This window comes from Leishmania infantum, chromosome 2, assembly GCF_000002875.2.
Source record: "Leishmania infantum JPCM5 genome chromosome 2".
Lineage (NCBI taxonomy): Eukaryota > Euglenozoa > Kinetoplastea > Trypanosomatida > Trypanosomatidae > Leishmania > Leishmania infantum.
In genome coordinates this window covers 267244-283141 of record NC_009387.2, presented here as the reverse complement: position 1 = coordinate 283141, position 15898 = coordinate 267244, and the positions used below count along the sequence as shown (strand labels likewise).

The following is a 15898-nucleotide window of genomic DNA, read 5'->3' as shown; positions in this document are numbered from 1 at the left end:
CAACGAGGTGTTGGAGAGGGCACGGATTGAGTGCGCACCAGCACATTAGGGCTGAGGTGCCTATCGCCGCCGTCGTGCGCGCGCTTGAGCTCTTCATCCGCCGTGAGCTCCACGTGGAGAAGGGGGCGAGGCTGAGACACACGGTTAACAGGGAGTGTGCACACACACACACACAGCACACAACACACAACACAACACACACACGGACATCAACCCACCGTCCCCTTGCCCCCACCCACCCCTGCTCTCCGTCCGCCTACTCAGGCAGTGCGAAAAACGCCTGAGCAGCTGCGCGCCGCCTGGCGTTCAGCGACACCTTCACGTTCGCCACGGCGGCCTCGACCTCCTGGACGAACGTCAGTATCGACCGCGCCAGGGGCTGCCGGCCGTACTTGTACACGTGCTCGGCCAGCACTAAGAACGATACGTCGTAGGTGGTTTGGCCTGCCTTATCCGCTGCCGGTTTCCCTGCAGAGGTCCTTCTCACCGGGATGCAGCGAAGGATCGGCAGTGCACCGGTTGCGGCGCCGTGAGAGCAGAAGAACGCTATGTATTCGCTAAGCAGCTGCGCCGAAAGGGCGTCGTCGGGCTGGTGTGCCGCTGCAAACCAGAAAGACACGCGGGTGCTGTCACACGATCCCTCAATGAGGCATTCGTCCCCGCTGCTCCACTGCAGCCGCAGTGCGTGGCACCGCAACGCTGCGTCGGCGGTGGCACGGTGGACAAGGAATGAAGACGGCGGGGCACCGGTGCCCGCGTCGAGCGGCACCTGCTCCACCTCTGGCACGGCGCACCCCTCCGTCACGTCGGAGGCAAAAGACTGCAAGCACAGCGCAGCCAACAGCGTGCGCTCGACGCAGTCGTAGTACGGCTGCTTGGCCAAGGCCATCCGCCGCACGCCCCGCCGGTTCGTGTGTGGGAGGAGGGCTTATCTGCGAATGCGGGTGCGATGCGCGAGGGGCTGCAGCGCATGGAGAACGAGGCTTGGGGGTCGATTCAAAGAGGCAAGGGAGAGGCGCCATCCGTGGAAGTGATGCGCGAGATGGGCGAGGGCAAGGCATCTGCGGCGCATGCACGCCTCCCTTCCCACGAGGCCGATGGCCGGGGACAAGAGCGCGTCCACGCACGTCCGCATGGCAGGGCCACCCGCCTTCGCACTTGTGCAGCTGAAAGGTTGGCATGGATGGCGCGAGGACGAGTGCATAGGCGCGCCGGCGTCCGCACCGACGCCCGCCACCGCGTTTCGTTTCGCAGTTGGCCAGGCCGGAGGCACCCTCAGCCACGGAGCTGCTCTGGAACGGCACACGCACCCACACGCGCACACCCGGTGGTGGGCGCGGGGGCAGTGGGTCGCGCTCGATGCACGCACATAGACGCACACGGAGACCCCGACAGGCATAGACACACGCACACACACACGTATAGAGAAATAGAGATAAACGTTGAGATACATAGGCCTTGATGCGGATGGATGGATGAATGGAGAGTCCATAACCCCATGATAATTAAAGGGGTGGGAAGACAGGCGCCAACACGCACGCATGCATGTGGACGCAGCCTCCCACCCCATCCATACACAAAGGAAAAGGTCTTCGATACCCACACAGCGAGGGCTCCCCTCCCCCTCCCCTCCGTGCGGCATTCATTTGAGCTGTACATCGGCACGCCCCCCCCCCAATCCTCCGCCTCCCCACCCTCACGCGCAAGCGAACATGCGCAGGAGGAAGAGAAAGAGAAGGGGGCGCTGAATACCGCTGGCGTCAAGCACACAGACAAGGCGTGGGAGGAGGAGGGGAAGGGGAGGGACGCATGCGCTGCGAGCGATGGGGAAGAAAGGCGAACGACATACGGCCTGATTACGGCGCTGGTGGCCGCCGCCAACGCCCGAAACCGCAGTTGCCCTCCCCTCGCCACGTCACCACCACCCCCCGCAGCCGCCTCATTGTTTCGTCGCCTTGCGCTTGCGAAACGCCTCGAGCAGCCGCTGCTGATACGCGGAGGCGGCCGCGCTGGAAAACTCGTACGGCACGTCGCGAGCGTTCTTCACAGGCTCGTCGAAGGTGGCCATGGCCGCCGCATGGCCGCCAGCCGCGGGAGAGGCAGAGGAGCGGCGACGCGGCGGCAGATGAGGCTCAGATGACAGAGCCGTGGCGGCGAACGGCGAAACAGACGGCGCATGGCGGCGCTCCGCCGCAGCGGCAGCAGCAGCGGTGCCCATGTCGACATCCGGCCTTGTTGCTGTGCTAAACCGAGACCCCGAAACAGACGCCTCCCGCATCGACTCAGAGGCCGGTGCTCCGGAAGCCAAGGCAGTCGCATTTTTCACACAAGTTTTCCTCTCTGCAGCTTGCTGTGCTGTTGGCGTAGCTCCCTTGCTGCACCGCGCCCGGAACCGCTCGAGCTGCTGCAGTCTATAGGCATCACCGGTGGCTTCGTGCACCGTCGATTCCACCTCGTGTTTCAGCGCGGCCCACAACTGCTGCGCCTGACCACTGTGACGACCACCACCATCGTACACGTCGCTTAGCGTCTGCGCCTGCTGCGACGCTGCCGCACCGCCGCGGGGGTCGCCCTCAGACCAAGTGCTGCTGCCGGCTTGACCGGTCATAGTCGACGCGAGCGATGAAGTCGTGCTTGTGGTCGAGCGTATTGTGCGGCGCAGCTCCAGCTCTTCCCTAGCCGCGCGCCTTGCACGCTGGCGCGATTCTGAGAGTGCGTTCATCAGGGTTTTGTTACGCGGGTCGAGTTGCAGCGCCATCTCGTACGCCTCCGCCGCGGCGCCGTAGCGCTTCAGCTTGAAGTAGGCATCGCCCTGCCTCGCATACCCCTTGAACCACGACGTGCGCAGCGACACAGTTCGGTCTGCATCACACAACGCACGCGCATAAGCATCCTCGACGCTGGGCATCTGGTGCGCTGCCTGCAAGTAAGCGGCGGAGCGGTTGCTGTGCAACGCGCTGAGTAGCAGCACCTCCGCGCTGCTATGTGTGGTGCTGGCAGCCAAGGCATCGATGGCGGCTGTGTAGTGTTGAACAGCCTCGCGAAACGCTCCGGCCTCGAAGGAGCGGTTCCCAATGTCCTTCAGCTCCTCACTGATGGCAGCGGCGGTGCAGCCTGATGCAGCTGCTCGCTGCGGCAGCTGCGATGAGTGTGAGGTCGTGGTGATGCTCTCCTCTTCCCAATGCACACTGCGTGGTGTAGAGAAGAGAGGCCGCGACGACGATGGCGGCCCGCTAGCGACGATCGGTGAGGTGTCGCGAAGGGTGTTCGTGGTGTTCATGAGCGAGAACTGAATCGCATCCCCACCGAGAGACGCAGAGTGGGAAAGGCCGGCGACAGATGACGCGGTCGGCGAGTTGTACTTGACTCCACGATGCACCTTGTCAGTCGCGTTGTGGCTGGAGGAGGTCTGCGAGTGGAGGATGGCGCAGGGCTGGTGATCAGGGTCGCTGACGTCGGCGTCCGTCAGCCCCATGAGGCGGAGAAACGCCTGCCGGTCCGCTGCAGTGGACATGTGAGGTGAGAGAGAGGGAGGGAGGGTGGGGTGATGAGCACAGGAGGCGCGGTGCGTGTGTATGTGTGTGTGGTGTGTGTGGGGGGGGGGAGGGGGGCGGGCTCTGCTCTGACGCCGAAAGCAGGGAGGCAGTGATGTGGACGTGGTTTGAGCACACGAAAGAAGAATGGCCAGAGAGGGAGGAGGTGGAAAAAGCAGCGCGTGCACTACACATACACGCACACGTACACAGCGGCAAGAAGGCTGGCAGGGTGGGGAGGGAGCTGCTGACCTGCACTTGCGCAAGCGGCACATGTTGCAGAGTGGGATGGGCAAGTCAGCCTGGAGGGTTGTGATCGGGCCCCTCCCCCTCCCCTCCCAAAACGCGCGTCGGTGCATTTTCTGTTTGCCGTGGCGGCGGAAAGCTCAAAGTACTGTCGACGAGAGACATCCACGAAATAAAAGGAAGTCGAGACACCGAGGCAGATGGTCAGGACAGCACGCAGCAAGCAGCAAGCAGCATCACATCAACGGATCAACAAGCCAAGCGCCGTCACCACCACGACACTGTTTAGCGCATGCATGCGACACAGACAGACGGACGAGGATGTGCGGGCGTGTGTTGCTCCCACGAACACCATTTTCGTGGAAGAGACAAGAAGAGGGCGGGGAGCCCGAGACAGGAAGCCAGCATACATCATACACACACACACAGAAAGAAAGAGAGACCGTGGTGTCACGCATCACTGACACCGCATTCCTTACTCGACTACTCTCACAGGACTGCGGTTGCTCGTTAGGAACCGGAAGAGGAAGACGTGGAGGAAAGACGCGGGAGGGCGTCGAGGGTTTCAAGGAACTGCCCAAAGATGTCGTACTTACGAGAGCGACCGGTGCTGCCGCGGCGCCGACGCCACGCCACCATCACAGGATGCTGCGCGACAGCCGAAACGAGAAAGGCCATGCACGCCTCCACATGGCGAGAATTGCGGAGCAGAATCGCGTAGAAGAGGAGCTCATCACACAGCCACGTCAACTCAACCAACAAGTCGTGCAATGTGATAAGGGTGTCGTACCAATGGGGGTCCTCGTTGCTGGGATGGCTGCCACCGCTGCTCGAGCGCGCCAGTGATGTCCCTAAAGGCAGCAGAGATGAGAGGGACGACGCGACCACCGAACCGATAGGGCCCTCACTGCTACGCATACATGGGTGGGACGACGAGCGGAATAGCGCATGAGGGGCAAGGTCACCAGACGCCCCGCCGCTGCTGTTCTGGGCGTCTGTGGGGCACCCGGTCGCAGCGCTCTCGCCGCTCTCCCCGATCACCTCCCCTACTGCGATGTCGCTAGCATCGTTACAGCCATCGCGCGACGGCTGGTCGAAGTTGTCCTCCGTGAGCGTGCTGTCCAGTGTTCGGTCGGCCGCCACCTCCGCAATCTCGCTCGCGAAGTCGTCGCTGTCGGCCACATCACCGGAGCAACTGCTTGTGGTGGAGCTGGTGCCGCTGCTGCTGCTCGCAGTACCGCCATCGGACGTGTCGTCGCGGAAAGAATCGCCCTGCCTGGAGCGGTGTGTGTTACCCCGATGTGCAACAGGGCCACTGTCTCTGTCTCGGTGACTACGCTGGTTCCTGCTAGTGGAGTGATGCGCTACGTTGAAATTCGAGGAGGCGACGCTGCTGGTGACACCGGCCACTGTGGACGCTGCGGTGCCTGCGGAAACCCGCATTGCTGCGACTCCCGCTGCGGCCCCAGCATTCGCGACGCTGCCCACGCCATCTCCTCCCCCTCCCCCAGTGGTGCTTGCTGCGCCGCTGCCACCGCCTCCACCACCCACACCGGTGCTGCTGCTGCCTGCCACACTCTTGTGCGACCTCACCGACTCCGCCACGTCCTCTGGCCGCGTCAGGAATGGCACGCGATCCGCCAGCGACGTCATGACTGCGGAGAAGCGCTGCGCAAAGCCCAAAATGTGGCGCTCGCGGAAGTGTTGGCTGCCACCCTTCACCGGCTTCACATCCGCCAGCGTCGGAGATAAAGGGTCGACCGCCGAGGAGGACCCGGCGGCTGCGCGAGCTTGGCGCCGTGGCTGCGCCAGAAGCGCCTGCTGCCGGAACAGAAGCTGCACCCGCTCGCGAGGGTTGCCCTTATTGTACAGGAACGCGTGCTCGCACAGCGCGGGGCGGGCCAGCATCGACTCGTCCTTGTCGAACTTCAGGAGCGCCTCTGCTCGCAGCCGATCAAGACGAACAGCAAAGACGCCAACGGACTGCGGGCTCACTGCTATCTCCACCCCGGAAGGCGCGAAGACAGGGCCGCCACTACTGCCCGCAGCAGCGGCAGCGCCGTGCCCGTCGTCCTCCGCGACGGCACGAGAAAGCGGCGGAAGAAGCGCGCTGCCGGCGCACACGCTGTGAGCCGATGGCCCCGCGCCGGGGACTGACAGCGAAAGCACCTCCGACTGCGTGTACAGCACGAACACCTGCGTGTGGCTGCGGCTCAGATTTGTCACGGCCACCTCCACCTCGGCCCAGCGCGACGTCGCCGTCGAGGCCGGCGGCGATGGCAGAGATGGGGCAGCAGACGCTTTGGGGGATGCGCTGCCGTCAACGGGCTCCAGCGCGTCCGCGGAGCTCACGACCGCCTCCGACCTCAGCGCGGCCACGGCACCTGCACTTGCAGCAGTCCTCTCCGCCGCGTCCATGTCGTACTCAAGCGCCACTGCAAACGTGGGTCGGTACGCCTCGAACTTCACGTTGAAGCTGAATAGAGCATCGCGTGCCTGCTTGCAGCGGAACACCACATCGGTCTGGCCAAACACCCCGTACCCCTCCGGGATGTCGTGAAGTGCGTTGCAGCTAAGAACAAACGCCAGTCGCATGCGAGAGCGCGGGTCGACGACGAAGTACCTCTGGCCCGTGCGTGTCGGGACGCCGTGGATCTGGCACACGATCAGTTTACCCTCAAACGGGGAGGCAGAGGTGCTGGCCGTGGAAGATAAGGCGGTAGACGTCGGCGCAGCCGCCACGCCACTGCCGGGTCGCACTCCGCCGCGTTGATGGTGAAGACTGGTGTGGTGAGGCGACAGAAGTGGCTTCGGCTGACCAAACGGCTGTGTCGTGGGCAAGGCTTCCTCGATGCCGCCGGCGGTGCGCACAGTTCCATCAACGGCACCCTTCTGCGTTGCTGCTGCTGCTGTTCCGGCGGCAGACCCGACTGCCGTGAGGTCAGCCTGCTGATCCAGCGCAGCACGTGACGCTCGAGGCAACGTGAGTGAGGCCGCGCTTCCGTCGTCGTTCAAGGAAATGCGTTGAGGCAGTATCCCTGAGGCGACGTGTCTGCGACGGTGCCCCGACGCCGCCACCGCCGTGCCGTACCAGACGCTCTGGGGAATGGGCCGCAACTCCTGCCGCATCGGATGCACCACCGACACAGGGAACTCCAGCGCAACACTACCCTTGTTCACGATCTCCAGCGCCATCAGCGCACGGCTGGTACCAGCGCCGTGTAGTGCGCCCATATACACGCTGTGCCCCGCGTTGGTGGTGGCGAGGCGATGGCCATCGTTCATGGCAACGACGTCAAAGAAGCCTTCGGCCGTGCCGGGCACAAACACCTCTGCGTTCAGGCGCAGGTATACCACCTCGCGTGCATCACAGGTGTTCGTGATGGCCACGTAGCCGACGAAGGAGCCGACCTCGGATGACAGCACCTGCAACCGCAGCGGCTGCGTCTCGCCCGCCTCCAGTACCCCCGTTGTTGTGGTAAGGAGCAGCCACACCTGCGGGCTCTGCGAGATCACCTGCACTGTGTACCGCACCGTCCTGTCCGGCGCGTGATTCGTGATAAGGATGTTTGGTTCGTATGTGTCGTCGCGCGGAACAGAGAAGTTGAAGAGGTACGCCCCTCCACACCCGGGCAACGCGTCGCAGTTTCGGAGGGACAACACCCACTGACGCGGCGCGGCTGCAAGCGACGGCGCCAGCGTCGTGATTACGCCAGCAAGGGGCACCAACGGTCCCTCTGCCGCGCCCTCTGAACCACATGGCGTGCTACCTTGCGGTGGCAGCAGCACCTCGGCTGCAGGCTCCGCCTCCGGCTCGCCCGTCGCTGCCGCTGCTGCAGTACCGCCGGCGAGGACCAGGTCAGACGCCTGCTTGCTGCTGGAGAGACTGAGCTGCTGTGGTGCCTCATCCGATGCTGTCGGCGTCGTTAGTACCATCGTTAGCCCCTCGCCTGCCAACGTGGCCGAAGGCGTCATCAGCGGCCCGGTCGAGTCGTCCCGGTGCGCGGCTGGTGGAAGCGGTGCGCTGGGGCGAGCTTCCGCCTCTCCGTCCTTCGTGCTCGCGTCGGACGCAGCAGCAACACTGGTGGCCGTCGCTGCCGTGTTGGTGGTGGTGACGGAGCTGAGCACGATGCTGGGCAGCGCCTCTGCCCCACTCGTCGGCGTCACAACGCTCACACGGCTCACAACGTAGCTGAACGGGGCGTTCTCGTCTACCAATGCCACGGACACGAATTCCTCCAGCGAAGGCAACGACAGCGGCGTCGGCAGAGCGGTGGGGATGGCTGTCGTCGGTGACATGGGGGTTGGCTGAAGCGTTCGCACATCCGCTGGGCGAATCGCCACCGTCACCACGACGGTCTCGTGAGGGCCAAGGTGTATGCAGTGAGGCAGCGACACCGGCCCGGCGCCGTCTGTGGCGAGTTCCGTCAGGAACGACGTGGCAACCGGCACTCCTGGCCGCAGTGATGCGCTGAAAGCAGATGTCGTGCCGATGTCCGTTTCAGTGGCCTCCTCGTCCTCAAGCGCTGCATCAGGCACGGACGGTATTGCGCCCGCTGCTGCATCGGGTGATACCGTGTCCACCGCATGGCGGCACCCTCCGCGCACGTCGATATGCAGGGGCACAGCGAGGCGCTCGTGGACGAGAACCACAACCGAGAGCTCGGCTACGTACACGTCAAACTCGTTTGTTATGCTGATCTCACCCACATAACCCACCTGAGGTGCACCGCGGTGCGTGGAGGCCTGTGGAGCAGCTGCGCTGGTGCTCGGCCGTGGTACCGACTCCACGCTCACTCGGCAGGGCCTTAGCATCACCTTAGACGGCGCCGAGAAGGTGCGAAATGGCGCCAGCGTGCCGTACACCTGCACCTCCTCCACCTCTGTGAAAGGGTTCTTCACGACAACGGTGCCAAGCCACACGTTGTTCGACGCCAGAGACGCGTTGCGCCGTTCCAGCTCTGCAATCCGGTCGTACGTCCAGGTAACGGCGCCGGCGTTGCTGTTCGCACCTGCAGTCTCCAATGCCGTGATGTCCGGTGGGGCCGGCGGCACCGCTACGGTGGAACTCGTGGTCGCCGCACCGGCACCGATGCCTTTCGCATTTGTTGTGGCGGTGGTCGCCTGTGCTGAAGTGCCGGCCGCGCGCGCCTTCCGGTAGCCATAGAAGAGAGATACAAGCGAGCTCAAGTCACCGCTACGCAGCAGGCAGCGGAGCCGCAGCGTCTGCGAGGGTGTGGCCGCAGTCGCTGCGCCGCCGTTAGCCGTGCCAACCGTGCCTGCAGTACTGCTGGCGCCCGTCTTGCGTGACTTCCCTTTGATCGCGGCTGCAGCAGCGATGGAAGCGCCACTCGCGGCACCGGCCGGGGCGGTCGCAGCCGCGCTGAAAAACTCGTCGACTGGCAACACGGCGCTGGTCGCACCGAGCGCTGGAAACCCTGTCGCTGTCGCTGTCGTCGCGACTTCTGACGGGGTTCCGGGCTGCAGGTTGCCAGGCGTGCCCCCGCTAGGCAGGCCAATGCTCGTGTTGGCTGGCCCGGATGTGGCGAGCCCACCGCCCAGCCCAGCCCCAGCTCCTGCTGCAGCCACGGCGATCGCACTGCCGCTGGCTGGAGGAGCGGCGCCACTTGTGGTGAGGCTCGTCATCCCGGCCGCCGCCGCGCCAGCGCTTCCCTGCACGGCGCTGGCGGCTGCTACCCCGCCTGCAACGCTTGTGGCGGCCGGGGAGGTGGGTGTCACGGCGTCTGAGCGGAAGCTCAGGTGCCGCACGGCTGAGGTAGCGTCGTAGTGCAGCAGCAGAAGCTCCAGCAGGCCGTCCAGCTGGGGGTTGGGCTGCAGATGCAGATCGAGCTCGACGTCCGGCTCTGTCGCGGCAAAGTGCAGCTTCACCTCGGCGAGCGGCACCCGCAGCGACGGCTCCACGCGCAGCGGTGCCACTGTGAGCGACTCGCGCACCTCCTCTTGCGTGTCGGCCCGCAGCACCTGAAACACCTTCCAGTAGTGCTGCCCCGTGATGCAGACCGCCATGTCGTTCTCCGGATTCCATTCGTTCACAAAGAAGGCCTCGTAACGGAACGTCCCTTGCGTCGCGATGAGCTTCATGTTCAGTGCCGCCTGGACAACCGTGCTCTCCCCTGGTGGGATCGTCAGGCGCGTCTGAGAGAACCGCACCACGGGCGGGCACTCCACCTTGAGCGGCAGCGGTATGACGGCCGATAAGTTGATAAGCCGGAACGAGACGACCATGTTGTGGCTCGACGGCTGCGGCAGGCCCGGCTTGGAGGCAAAGGCGCTGAAGGTGTGGTTTCGCGGACGGCGCAGCTTCGAAACGCACGAACGACGACGGCGCCGCTGACGCGCCGCGAGGACCATCTCCTCCTCCCTGCCGCTTGCGAAGGTATCGAGTCCGTGCTCCGTTGCAGCATCGTGCTCCTCGTTGGACGAAGACACGGAGGAAGCCGAAGAGCTGGGAGAGGTGGGCAACGATGTCGCCTTACCCACAAGCCCCAAGCTCACCACCGCCGGCTCCGCCCTGCCCTCACTCATTGCCAGCGAGAGCGTGATGGGGACGAGCAGAACGCATTGACCTACAGTTGGCCCGCGATACCGACTTTCCTGCGGCGTTGTTCCGGAAGAGTAGGGCTGCCACCCACCTGCCGCCGCGCCAGCGCGTGCAGAGTGCGCCGTGTATGTCACGTACACCTGCAGCGTCGTCGTTATAGTCACCATCTGATACTGCAGCACTGCCGCCACCTCCTCTGACGTGAGCGTGGGTAAACTGGTCAACGTCCATGTGACAATCTGGGTGTGGTTCGCCTTCAGCTCCACACGACCCCTCGTGTACATTGCCGGCGGCTGGTCGGCCACCGGTGTCGTGGTCGGCGCGACCGTCCCCGCGCGCGGCTCACTCATCTGCCCCGACGTCGACGTCGGCGAGTCGTCCGCCGCCTCCAGCGCATGACGCTGTTCCTCTTCAAAGGCGGCACGCACCTTTGACTCGTCGTCCGGCGTGTGGAACCACAGCGGCAGCGCGCACGACGCGTGGACGGCGGTTGTCGTTGCCAGGACAACCTCGCGGTGGTTATTGTAGTTTGCCAGCTTTACCGAGTACGAAACAGGCTGATGCAGATGCAGCTGCCTCCCTTGCTCGCCTCGCACCACCGCGGCGACTGGAAAGGTCAGCCGCGTATTGACAGGCGGGTCCACTTGCATGATACCGTCATTCATTCTCAGTGCAGACAGCGGCACCCGCATTGTCTCCTGCGAACTGCTGCGGTTCATCACGTCGACGAACTCGCACGTGAGGCCAGGTACTGGCAGATGAACCAGCATGGGAACCATGTGCTCCTGGAGAGGAGCCACCACGATTTCGTTGCCAGCGGACGTCTCTTCCGCAACCTCCAGCAGCGGCGATGACGGCACGAGCGCAACGCGCAAAGCAAACGTGTGGGAGGTGTTGCGCACCGTAAAATGCGTCTTGACGTAATCCTGCGTTGGCGCCACGCACCCCAGGTCGAGGCTTCCCTGCAGCACTTCGAGAAGCCCACTGCCAACGCACGCCGTCGTGCGCAGAATCGCCTTCCCCACCACGCAGTACGCGGTGCTCGACACGGCGGGATTCGGCGCCACCGCCTCCACGAGAACACCGGCGCGGATTTGCCGTGCACACGGATCAACGTATCGGGCGCCAGGACGGAGCTGCACGTACACACGCACTGTCTCCTTCACGAAGATATGGCGTATCGGGTGCAGCAGCGGCACCGTGCAGGACGCATCCTCGAAGAGAGCCAGCTGTGACGGCTTATTGGTGCGCACAATGAGGGCATGCGGGAAGGAGAAGCGGCAGCGGATCAGCACAAGCTGCGTCTCCAGCTGCGACGCCGCACACGGTGTAATGACGTCGCGGAACAGCAGTTCCTTCGGCTCCGTCGTCAGCATCTCGATCTCCTCCGTTGGATTCATCTCGACCGTGAGGTACTGCACGTCAGCAGCGTTGCAGATGTTTTTCACAGGAATGAAGTACTTTTGGGGGCCAACGCTCCGCGCCGTGCACTCCACGACAATGCGCAGTGGCTCCTGTTGACGCACGTGGCCGTTTCGAGGAAAGAGTTTGAAGCGCGCATCCAGCACCGCTGCAACGCTGCCGCCGCATCGCCGCGGCTCGAGAACCACGATCGTTGTGTTCGCGTTGGCCTTCACCACAAAGCTGAACTCGGTCTGGTCATTCACGATGCAGTTGCGCAAGACAATCAAGGGGTGCCCCATAAAGGTGGATTGAGGGCGTCCATCGCTGTTCCCAGCGTGGGGGCCTGTTGTAATGAGACGAATGCATGGCGGTGGACGACTCTGCACAGCGCGAGAAGCTGCTCCACTACTACCGGGAAGAGAGCTGCCACTTTGCAAGGCGCCGCCAGATGCAGACGCGGACGTGACCGTGGCGTTATCGGGCGAGAGCTGCAACGACTCGCTGTGCCGGTGCGACGGCGACGGTAGCGACGGAGACGCCGACGGCGCAACGACAGCGGGCGCGGCTGCTGTAAAAGGCAACACCGTCTGCGGTGTTGCCCCAACGGATGGAGCAGCGAGCAGCTGCTGCGTCGCGGCGTCGCCGGGCGTGCGCATCAGGATCAAGTCGATCGGAATAATGCGATTTGCCTCCTGATCTCGCGCCTCAAAGAAGAGTAGGTTCATTGTCTGGGCCTGTGACACTGGGATCGGCTCCTCCACGAGACGTTTACACCCGAGAAACAACGTGATTATGACGGATTCGCCGGTGTCCATTGATGGCAACGCGACGCCTTCGCGGCGCAGTAGCTGCACAATGTCACCCTGTTGGGTTTTGTTCCTCCACACCTGCAGCGCAGCACCGCTGCTGTCATCCTCGCTCTCCGAGAGCTCGTGATCGGTGGTGCTTTGCATGCCTGACTGCGCTGCTTCCAGAGCCGTCAGGTCGACCTCTTCACCCTTCAACGCCAGTCTGTATGCCGCAATCTTGCGCATTGCGTTTTCGGCCTTTTCCGTCTTATTTTTCCGCACGTAAATCTTCAGCTTCTGCTCTAGCTTTTCGATTTGCTCCTCCAGCTTGCGTGCCGAGACAGAGGTCGCCCCACTCAGCGTCATGTCCAGCTGCACCGCCACCTTCACACCCGCAAATGACAAGTAGGGGTTCGCTGCGCTCACGTTGCTCGCTGCGGCGCCGCTATTCAGCTCCAATCGAACAACAATTTGCCGGCGCGCGTTACTCGTGTTTGATACGGTGAACTTTGCACCCATGCGAGTATTCGCCGCGGCAGCGGCTTCTTCTGCCTTTGGAAACGGCGGCGATGATGTCATGAGCACAGGCACGCTTGACGAGGAAGGGACCATCATCTCGAACGTCCACGAATCTGGGCTGATTTCGAACGTATCTGCCTTGGTCACCGTCGCCTTGAGTGTCATGGTTATTGTGTTCTTGATATTGAGTATGTTCGAGACGCGAATCTTTTCCTGAAATACGCCCTTGATGCCAGGATACAGAGTTAGCTCGATCTCGCGCGACGCGTAGGGACGAATCGTGAGAAAGATGGACCGCCTGTCGCTGTTTTCCATGCGAATATGCTCGGCTGTCACGGAGCGCGACTTCGACAGATGAAGGTACAAAAACGAATTGCAACGGTTCACTATTGGCAGCTTTGTCGTCTTCTTCACGCCGATGTTCACCTCGCCGAAATTCTTCGTCTTTTGCCCATTCAACTCAAACGACGTGCCGCAGAGTCGGTACGACAGCCGCACAAAGCGCGGCGCCTCAATTCCGCCCACCGCTATCGAGATACCGTCCTCCTTCGTCAGCGGCTCTGTGGGAGAGGCTGTGCGAATAATCAGCACGTACGCCTTTATCGACACCAATGGCTCCAACGTGATGCGGTTGGTAATGTTGTGCGACGTTTCGTTCAAGAGTCGCAGCAGCTCTTCACGCACGGTGAAAAGCTGCTCCGCCGACTCATTTGTGAGGTAACTGGCGTCCTCGCTCTCGCCGTAAACACAAAATGAGCGCATCTCTGTCGCGATCTTTCCCAGCTGGTCACAGACCACTGCATCGGACGAGTAGAACACCTCAATCTCAGGGCACGAGGAGCGCAGATTCAGCACCACTTTGTAATCCACCTTTGACTGCACACTGTACGGAACAATCAGTGGTACACCCGAAATAGCCCACAGCGTTGACGGGCCCCTGCGACTGTTGGTACTGTCGATATTGCCAAGGTCGCATTTCCATGAATACAGCTCATCGTGCAGCTTCGCGTCAAGCGGCGCCATATTATTCGCCTCTATGTTGATCACTTGCCGGTCCTCCGCCGGATTAGAGGCGTTGATAATTGTCAGCTGCTTGCGGTACATTGGATTGACACGCTGCGGGGTGATTCGCAACGTTATCGGGAGCGATGCAGACGGTGCTACAGAGAACTCCTCTTTCAACTCGCGACCAGCAAGCTTCTGCGGGGTCGAGACGCCTTCAATTCGAATGATTTTGCTGCGCAGCTGTACAATGATTTTCCCCGGCAATGGCGAGCGGTTTTCGATCTGCAGCGTGAAGCGTTTGCTCTGCCCGACTTGGCAGTCGCCAAAGTTGACGGACCGCTGCGACACCACTATGTTGCTCGTGTACAGAACGGCTGCGCACCGGACAACCACGCGCTGGCTGTGCCCGCGATCAGCCGACACAACCAAAAGCTCCACATCAAACTTTATTTTTGATTCGTCCTTGCTGTCGCCGTCGTAGAACGGCTGGTACATTAGTGTGACGGTGTTGAGCTGATTTCCTTTCTGCGAGCCGATTGTCATCTCGGCAACGGCGGCGTCACCCTTCATCAGCGACACTTTTCCCTCGCATTTTCTCCGATCCACGTCGCCAAGTCGCAGCACCGCCTCCTCGCGGTCATCGAGGCTTTGAACCCTAATGGTCGCCATCGCTTTAGTGCCGCGATACACGTCGCCGAAATTGACGGACGTGTCGTGAAACGCGACGAGGTCACCTTGCGATTCTGCCACCACGTTGACACTCACATACAAGAATGTCGTATTGCGATTATCGCGCAGGTTGTCGCACTGAAAGATGGTGTGGTACTGCTGCTGCGCAGTCGAGCTAGTCGTGGAGGATCGCAGGATCAACGAGAAAGTCATGTATGCGTAGCTGTCCAGCAGAAGTCGGTGTCCTAACTTTGGCTCTTCGAATTTATCAGACTCATACAGTGCAACATCAAGACCACGTAGCGGCATCGCTTGATCACGGATGACAAAGTACACCGGCTGGCAGGACGTGTTGGTGACGACAAAGTCAGTCACCTGGGTTTTGTTCGGAGCCATGGTGATATGCAGCTCAGTGGATGAGAGTTGCAAACAGGACACATACACGTTTGCTCGAAACGGTATCGTGATGCAGGCGGCAGCCGGCTGCTGCGTTGCTACCCTCTTCTTTCCGTCTACCCTCAGTGCGTTTCCGAGGGAAGACGCCGGTGCTGGATTCGCTACAGTGAGCTGCAGGGATCCAGTGTAAGGAACAGGCTGCGATCCCTTCACGAGGTGTGAAAACGTGGCCGCATCAGCGCGAAACCACACGATGAGGTCCTTTTCCTCGAAAGGCGCCAATTCAATAGATGAGATGAGGCCCACGAGATCAAATGCTTCGCTATAGACGGAGAGAGTGTCAGCAAAGCCTACGCGCTTGATTGCTTCATAGTTTTCGTTGTGAAGCTGAAACTGAACGACTGGGCTGGTGGTGGTGAGTTTCACCAACAGTGGAGATCCACTTGTGTTCCTCACTTGAACAGGACGATAGGCCGGAATATCGTTAACGGCCACTTCATCAAACAAAATGCTCTCACAGCTGATGTCGAGCATTTCTCTGGCGTCTTTTGTAGAGATCCGGCCTTACCTTGATGTTCTGTTTCACTAGCTTTCCTTGCGATGTGGATAAAAAGTCCGCTTCCCCCCCTTCGGTTCTGCAGCGACTATATCCACGAAGCTACTCGCGTGATCACAGAGAAAGCAGAAAAAAGAAAGAGAGAAACTTGCATGAATACTGCCTTGTCGACTGACAAGAATGCAAGGACACGCAGCAGTTGCCGGTTCCCATTGTAAGC

The 15898-nt window shown here is 61.9% G+C and overlaps 3 protein-coding genes across 3 annotated transcripts; all 3 read right to left on the bottom strand.

The window, feature by feature from the left end:
• Positions 1-256: 256 nt before the first annotated feature.
• On the bottom strand, positions 257-889 carry LINJ_02_0570 (putative ARP2/3 complex subunit; the record flags this gene model as incomplete). Its single annotated transcript, XM_001462710.1, has 1 exon — positions 257-889. One exon carries the CDS (start codon positions 887-889, stop codon positions 257-259), a length of 633 nt encoding a protein of 210 aa, XP_001462747.1.
• A 1050-nt stretch (positions 890-1939) lies between these two features.
• On the bottom strand, positions 1940-3514 carry LINJ_02_0560 (conserved hypothetical protein; the record flags this gene model as incomplete). The annotated part of the gene is made up of 1 exon (XM_001462709.1): positions 1940-3514. The coding sequence occupies one exon, from the start codon at positions 3512-3514 to the stop codon at positions 1940-1942; it is 1575 nt and encodes a 524-aa protein (XP_001462746.1).
• A 775-nt stretch (positions 3515-4289) lies between these two features.
• On the bottom strand, positions 4290-15656 carry LINJ_02_0550 (conserved hypothetical protein; the record flags this gene model as incomplete). The annotated part of the gene is made up of 1 exon (XM_001462708.2): positions 4290-15656. The coding sequence occupies one exon, from the start codon at positions 15654-15656 to the stop codon at positions 4290-4292; it is 11367 nt and encodes a 3788-aa protein (XP_001462745.2).
• Positions 15657-15898: the final 242 nt, after the last annotated feature.